This window comes from Lithobates pipiens, unplaced genomic scaffold, assembly GCF_037356315.1.
Source record: "Lithobates pipiens isolate NorthernLeopardFrog02 unplaced genomic scaffold, aLitPip1_a1.2 Scaffold_18, whole genome shotgun sequence".
Lineage (NCBI taxonomy): Eukaryota > Metazoa > Chordata > Amphibia > Anura > Ranidae > Lithobates > Lithobates pipiens.
The window spans coordinates 61108682-61117141 of record NW_027507758.1 but is presented as its reverse complement, the minus strand read 5'-3'; the positions used below and the strand labels follow the sequence as shown (position 1 = coordinate 61117141).

The 8460-nt window shown below is 46.1% G+C and overlaps 1 protein-coding gene across 1 annotated transcript in view; it reads left to right on the top strand.

Moving 5' to 3' along the window:
* Positions 1–503: 503 nt before the first annotated feature.
* SLC30A1 (solute carrier family 30 member 1) overlaps positions 504–8460 on the top strand; it is a 34273-nt gene continuing 26316 nt past the window's right edge. The window contains exon 1 of the mRNA XM_077485733.1: positions 504–1265. Within this exon, the coding sequence (XP_077341859.1) occupies positions 674–1265 (592 nt within the window). The 5' untranslated portion in view covers positions 504–673. The remainder of the gene's footprint in view (positions 1266–8460) is intronic.

Here is an 8460-nt window from a genome sequence, read left to right as displayed (position 1 = left end):
CTGTTGCCAATAGCCACCGCGGGTTCGGCCAATGGGATTATGGGTAGAGCCAGTCAGGCTCAGTGCCAACAGAGCGTTTTTCTCAGGTAATGGCAGCCATGGCTGTGTGCACATTCAGGTAAGTGAGCCCTCATACTTTGGGGTGTTTTACAGCTAGTGTCAATGGGCCCTCAGTTTCAACAATCCCTGGTCACACAGGTCTGTTCAGCGTGCCCTTGCCATAGCAATGAACAGCTCCACTACAGAGCTGTTGCCACAGAGACAGAAGGCTCTGGTCACGGCGCCGTTGCCATAGCCACCGCGGGCTCGGCCAATAGCGTCGCGCCTAGAGTCAGTCAGGCTCCAGCGGCAACAAAGCGTTTTTTCCTCAGGTAATGGCGGCCGTTGCCATGGCTACAGGCTGTGCGCGCACTCCATCATGTCCCCCTTCCCCGGCTCGGCCAATGGCAGGCAGGCGCTAGCGGTTGGGCGGGGCTCCTCATCTCGCTCCGTGTGGAAAAGACGGTTTCGGGTGCAAAAGTTTGTATTATTTTCCTCCTCCGGACGTCAGAGATGCCCAGTGAGCGAGAAGCCGCTGCCGCCGCCGGTCTCCGGCCTATATTCGTCTCCGCAGCCTGCGCCGGGCCGCCACTCCTCTCTCTCCAGCGACCTTTGTCCCCGACATTCCGCCAAGATGTGGAACTCCAAGCGAGTGCGGCTGCTATGTATGCTCAGCCTGACCTTCGTGTTTTTCGTGGTGGAGGTGGTGATCAGCCGGCTGACCGGCTCCCTGGCCATGCTCTCCGACTCCTTCCACATGCTGTCCGATGTCATCGCCCTGTTGGTCGGCCTGATCGCCGTGCGCTTCGCCCAGAAGACCCGCTCCACCGACAAGAACACCTTCGGCTGGATCCGGGCCGGGGTGATGGGCGCCCTGGTCAACGCCATCTTCCTCACTGCCCTCTGCTTCACCATCGTGCTGGAGGCCATCGAGCGCTTCACCGAGCCGCAGGCCATCGAGCAGCCGCTGGTGGTGATGGGGGTCGGGGCCGGCGGGCTGCTCATTAACCTCATCGGCCTGTGTATGTTCCGGGACAGCGCCGGGGCCGGACACGGGCACTCGCACGGAGGAGGAGGACACGGTCACGCGCACGGGGGGAAGAAGACCCGGGGCCGGGGGGAGAGATCGGCCGGAGAAGGGGCCGCCCTGGACCGGGAGGAGACCAACAATCTGGTGGAGAACTGGGCCAATGGGCCAACCGTGGAGGTGGTGCCGGGGAAGCACGGTGAGCATTACCCACCCAGTGTCACTGCAACGTGCCTGTGTGAGAAGCTTCAGCTGGAAGCTGTGCCAGATCCTTGCTACTTCTGGAGCAATGAACTGACTTGTGTTCAGCTTCACTCATCCCTAGTGCTAGGAGAATGACAGCTGTCATCTGAAGCTGGGCACCTGGCTGGGACAGGTTCTCTTCTGATCTGTAATGTCATGAAAAGCACAGCAGGAGGGGGAGGTGTCACACAGGAGGGGGTCCCCAGCCATAGATTGCTGTAGAGGGGAGAGAAATCACTGTCCGTTTCCATGGCGTCACCGGGGAAATGCTGTGTGGTTTAGGCCATTGTTGCCCTTTCTAGCGGTCCAGTCCCTGGTAAGTTGTTCCCAGCAATAGATTGCTAAAGGGGACAGGAGAAAACACTACCCGTTTCCATGGTATCGCCCTGGAAAAGCAGTTGCTAGCCAAGGCTGGTGTTACCCTCTATAGCAGTCCCATCATTGGTAAGTTGTCCTGAGCATCTCACCACCTGTTTTCATGGCGTCGCACACTGGCAATGCCATAGCGGTCCTGTTGCTGGCGAGTTGTCCCCCAGCAGTGGGATTGACCATTGTGACTCAAGCCTCACATTTCCCTCTGTGCTGTCCTTTATTGGAAAAGGATCTCCAGCTATGTACCATGTGATCAGTGCTTCTGGTCCTTGGTGTTTCAATGGAAATAGAGTTTATGGGGCTATTATTGTGGTCACTTAATTCCATTGAGATATTAGAAGGCGGTAGGACTGAGCCAATGGGAGTGCAGAAGATGTGGTGCTGGGAAAGCGTGTTGATGTGTGTCCAGCCTCACTTATAGTGCTAGAAGAATGACATCTGACACTTCTCACCTGGGCACCTGGCTGGGACAGGTTCTCTTGATCTCCTGAAATGTCATGAAAAGCACAGCAGGAGGGAGGTGTCCTGTCAATGGTCCCCAGCAATGGATTGCTGGCGTCGCCCTACAAATGCTGTCTGATCAGGCCATTGTTGCCCTCCCTAGTGATCCAGTCGCTGGTAAGCTGTCCCCAGCAATAGATCGCTAAAGAGGACATAAAAAGCCATCCCGTTCCCGTAGTGTCACACTAGAAATGCAGTTGATAGCCTTTCCCTCTAGAGTTCTCCTGTTGCTGATGAGTTTTCCCCAAGCAGTGGAACTCTGCCTTATATTTCCTCTGTGCTGTCCTTTCCTTTCCTGGGAAAAGGATTTCCAGATATGGTACCACTGCTGGGGACAACTCGCCAGCAACAGGACTGCTAAAGAGGCAAACGCTGGCAACAGTGTTTCCAGGGTGACCCCATGGAAACAGGTGGTGGTTTTTCTGTCCTCAATTTGGTGATCTATTGCTGGAAACAACTTACCAGTGACCAGTGTTTATTTTGTCAACTAAAACATTTTAGTCGACCAAAATACAACTAAAACGATTGAGATGACTAAAATGGGACTAGAACTAAAATGCCATTTTAGACAAAAGACTAAAGCTAAATTGAAATTTGATGTCAAAATTAACACTGGTCTGTAGTGCATGTTCATACCTCAGTACCATAAATAATAACCTATTCAGGTTTTTTTTTTTTTTTTTTTTGTTTCACTCCAGCAGTATATAATGAGTTTTGGAAATAGTATAGAAATGTTAAGTAATGCATTACAATTTAATTACACCATTAGATTTTAGTCAACTAAAATGTACTGGAGAATTTTTAGTCATCTAAAACGTAGAACATTTTAGTCGACTAAAATATTCTGGAGATATACGACTAAAACAATTGCTGAAGACTAAAATGGGACTAAAATGGCATTTTAGTTTAAGACTAAAACAAAATTTGCTGCCAAAATGAACTCTGCCAGTGACTGGGCTTCTGGAGAGGGCAACAATTTCAGGCCTCATTTCCAGGGTGACACCATGGAAACAGGCAGTGATTTCTCTACCCTCTTTAGCGATCTATTGTTGTGATCAGTGCTCCTGGTCCTTGGTGTTTCAATGGAAATTGTCCTCGAAATGGAGGTTTATGTGGCCATCATTGTGGTCACTTAATTCCATTGAGATATTAGGGAGCGGGAGGACTGAGCCAATGGGCTCATGGCAGAGGTTGTGCTGGGAAAGCACGTCGAGGATAGGGGAGAACACAGCACTGTGCCTGTGTGAAATGCCACTGGTGGAAGCTGTTCCTGATCCCTGCTACTTCTGGAGCAGGAGTCTCCAAACTTTTTTTAAATAAAGGGCCAGTTGATTGTCCTTCAGTCTTAAGGGGGGTTGGACTGGCCAATGGAAGTAGAACATATCTCTTGCATCAGTGGGAATAAACAGTGCCTCATCTTTGGTATTAGGGGGGGGAATGGTGCCCCATTGTTGGTGTCAGTGGCAGGACCTATGCCCCATTGTTGGTGTCAGTGCTCAGAATAGTGTCTCATATTAGTGGGGTGAATAGTGCCACAAGGGCAAGAAAAGGGCCGAAGTTTGGAGACTTCTTCCAGGTTCTCTTGGCCATACTAATATGAGAATGACAGCTGTCATCTGAACTTTCTCACTTGGGCACCTTGCTGTGACGGGTTCTCTTTTGATGTAAAGGAATGATCATTAAGGCTGGGTTCACACTGTTATGAAAAACACTCCGACTTTTGAATGACGTGTGTAAATCAGTTATTCCCTATGAGGGCCGTCTTAACTGGTCCAACTTTGAAAAAAGGTTCCTGCACTGCTTTGGTCCTGCTTTAGCCCATTGAATATCATTGAAGTCGGATCCTTGTCCTAACCATCCGATGGGGTGATTATAGCTGCAGTAAAAGGAATTTATGTCACACCGGGATTGTTTTGATTGGTCAAAGGACAAGTCAGACTATCTCAAAGTCAGAACAAAATCTTATCCTGTTCATTCAAGTCGGATGGCAGTAGGACCGATGTTGCAGGGCAAAGTAGGATGACAGTTGTGTCGTACCAGTGTGAACCCGACTTGAGAAGCAGAATAGGAGGTAAGTGTGAGGCGTCACACTGGGGGGGTTGATCAGCTTCCACATGTTATTTCCAAAGCTTAATTGAACAAGCTGCGCTGAAGTTAGGAACGGATTGGCTAACATGCACAGCTACAGCAGATTCTGCAGTGCAATGCTTAGTAAATCTCCCCCGCTGTTGCTGGTAAGTTATTTCCAGCAATAGATTAGAGGTCGACCGATATGGGTTTTTCTCTGGCCGATGCCGATGCCGATATTTAGAAATCATGGTGGCCGATAGCCGATATATAATGCCGATTTTTTTTTTTTTTTTTTTTTTTTTTTTTTTTTTTTTTTGGGCCGATATGTTAGGCCGATTTTATTTTATTTATTTTTTTTTAATCCCCCTTGATCTAACACACCTTTCCCACTGGGGCGTTTTTTAAGGCGCTTTTGGGCTAAAAATAGCGCCTGTAAAGTGCCTGCAAAATGGCTCCCCTGCAGTCTGTGTGAAAGACAGAGTGCTTTCACACTGAGGCGATGCGCTGGCAGGATCTTAAAAAAAAAAGTCCTCCAAGCAGCACGTTTGGAGTGGTGTATACCGCTCCTCCACCACTCCTGCCCATTGATATGAATGGGCACCACTGCCGAAGCGGTGCTTCATGGGCGCATTTAACCTCTTCCTTGGCCGCTAGCTGGGTTATATGTGCCCCACTAGCAGCCAAATAGCACCGCTAAAATGATGGTAAAGCGCCGCTAAAACTTGCGTTTTACCATCAACGCCCGCCCGCTCCAGTGTGAAAGCAGCCTTCATTAGTGATACAGAAAATTTCTTACACTTAAACATTTATTAAACAAAACAAACCTCCAATCAGTTTACTTGTATGTATGATCTAAATAAAAAAAAAAAAAAAAAAAAAAAACCTATATATTAAATAAAAACGGGTAGTCAAAACTTTTGGACAAAAAAAAAAAAATGGACTAACTTTACTGTTTTTATTTTATTTTTATTTTTTAAATGGTGTATTTTTTTCCCAAAAAAATGCATTTGAAAGACCTCTGTGCAAATGCTGTGTGACATAAAATATTGCAACAACCGCTATTTTATTCCCTAGGATCTCTGCTAAAAAAAAAATAAATATATATAATTTTTGGGGGTCTAAGTGATTTTCTGGCAGAAAATACAGGATTTTTACTTGTAAGCAACAAGTGTAAGAAAAGTATTTAAATGGTTTAACTGAGAACTTCTACAGAGATGACTTCATTCATTCAGTGTAAACATTGTAACATTTAGTTCTTTTCTTGGCAGTCTGCCCAGAGAGGAGGAATGTGTTGCTATGACAACTCAGCAACTCACACTGACTTCTTACAGAAGTCATTTCAAAGTCCCACTGTAGAATCGGCTTTTTATCAGCAGAATCGGCCGATGCCGATTATTTAAAAAACGGCAAATATCGGCCGATATATCGGTCGACCTCTACAATAGATCACTAAAGAGGGCAGAAAAACGACAGCCTGTTTTCATGGCATCACTTTGGAAATGTTACCGGCCAGGCAAAGTTGGTGTTTCCCTCTATAGTGATCCCGCTGCTGGCAAGTTGTCCCAGTGGCAGGATTTGCAAGTGTGATTGATGCTGGATAAGGGTCTTCCAATACTCGGCACAGTCCTACCTGTGATCACTGCTTTGGGTCCCCCGGCATTTCAGTGGATATAGAGGTCCCTGGGGTCCACCATTGTAGTGACTTCCATTTGAGATCATAGGAAACGGGAAGACTGAGCTGATGGTACCATTTGAGATTTCAGACCGCTGTCCTGAGAAATGTATTATTTATATATGGCTGTACACGTTTAGAATGGGCTGTAGAAGAAATTCATAGATTCCTCCACCCGCGCTAAACATTGTGGATGGAGGAATTAACGCTGTGGACTATTGTATTCTTGTATTCTGACAGCCAGCAACTGCAGCTGTTCAAACATCTGAATAGTGGCTTCAATTGATTGGCTGACTTCTTTTGATTTTAATTACCCCCCACCCCCTTTTCAATAACAAAAAAAAAAAAAAAAAAAAATTTGTAAAGTTGAGTGATGTCAGCAGGACCTCAGGAATTTAAATTTTAACAGGTATGAGTTGAAACTTGAGCCGTGTTTGGCCAGCTTACCTCCCTCAGTCCATTACAAGAGAATTCCTGGAGCTCTCCTTTAACTCTGCCTTAGTTATCTCTGGAATCGCATCCCATTAAATGCTTTGAGATTGTCAGGGTTTCCTAGATGAGTTTACAATCTGCTTGTGTGGCCTTCACGTTCTACCAACAGTTGTGTGGTGTGAGGGGCTACCTGATTGGATAAAAATTGAATGGATTGTTTAGGTAAGCCTGTCTCTCTAAGATGACACGCGTTCTAGTCTGATTGCAGTCTTCTTACCAAAATGATGTACTATAAGGATTTAGGTAAAATATTTATATATTGGTCCATATTTGTAAGCAGTTGGGCATGCATGAATATTACCTTGCAGTGTATGGCCATCTATGCACTGAGGTTTTATCCCTGTAACTTAAGCTGCCAGTGTTCCTTGATTTCCAAACCAAATTGGTACTAATTTTACGTTTCCAAGTACCGTATGTTGCTGGCTGAACTGGTCTGGTATAGTGATGTTCCGAGGAGCACAGGATACAGAGGGATTGATTTACCAAAACTGGAGAATACAAAATCTGGTGCAGCTCTGCATAGAAACCAATCTGCTTCCAGGATTTATTGTCGCAGCATAATTGCACAAGCTGAAGTTAGAAGCTGCCTACAATGCACAGCTGCACCAGATTCTGAGTGCTCTAGTTTTAGTTAAATCTCCCCAATTGTATTGAAACTAATATGTGAAATGAAGCAATGCTCACATTTTAAAGAGGAGCTCCAGACTCCATCAGAAAAAAGTAAGTCGGCAGCTGCAAATTTTATAGCTGCTGACTTTCAATATTAAAACACTTGCCTGTACCTGGATCCAGCGGTGTCTTCACCCGAGCCGATTTTTCAATTGGCTCTCGGGTGCTGTGGTTACCATTTCCTGTGCTGCGCCTTGTGAATGGTCTGGCGGCTGGGAAGAGGAGGGGGTGAACTTCCAGATGACTTTGCCACGGTGGGATCAACTGGAAGTGTGTACCCACTTAGCAGCTATATTATGGCAGGGTTCTTTGGTCGGTCTTTAGTTGTGATAAATTGATTAACATCCATTTACTTGTGGCAAACAATCAGCTTTTCATTTACTGTAATCAGTTTAGGGAGGATTTCTGATTTTGTTTATAGTAAACATCTCATATACTCTTTGCATTGCTTTAACCACTTACAGGCCAGAAGATTTGCCTGCTTAATGACGAGGCCACTACGGCACTGCGTCACTTTAACTGACAATTGCGCGTTCATGTGACTTACCCAAACATTGACTCACACACACAGCTTTATTTTGGTGGTATTTAAACGCCTCGTGTGTATGTGGGGGGGGGGGGGGGGGGGTTGTGTTTATTTTTATTTTATCTCCGCTATAAACACAAAAAAAACACAATTTTGAAAAACAATTCCTTTGCTGTAATAAAGATCTCCAAAAAAATGCTTTTAAAAATAAATTTCTTCATCAGTTTAGGCCAATAAATATTCTTCTAAGTATTTTTGGTAAAAAAAAAAATTGCCATTAAGCATACACTGATTTGGTTTGCGGAAAAGTTTATAGCGTCTACAAACTATGGGAAAGATTTATGGCATTTTTTCATTTTATTAGTAATGCTAGGGTTGCACTGACCACTTTTTTTTGCAAGTACTCACCAATACCTATTGCGTAGGTGGAGGGGGGGGGGGGGGGGGGGGGTTTGGGAGGGTAGGGTTGTGAGGGAGTTGGGTGAGGGCAGAGTAGTTGGGGTGGGGGGGGGGGGGGAGAGAGAGAATTAAGAAAAATGCTGGGGGAAGGGGATGGGGAGGGTCATTGAGAGAGGTGGGGGAAGGAGGAGGCAGTACAGGACTTTATGGGGGACACAGTACAGGGCGTTGGGTACAGACGAGTCTGTACTGTGCATCATATACAGCCCTGTGTGTGTGTCTCTATTGCTCTGTATATACTGTATGGTGTTAGACTTGTCTGTTCCCTGCTGATGCTGTATTGTACATGCCACACTAACCCGTTTGCAGGTTACTCGGTTTTGCTTCCAGGGATCTCTCTCTCTCTCTCTCTCTCTCTCTCTCTCTCTCTCATCTCTCTCTCTCCTCTCT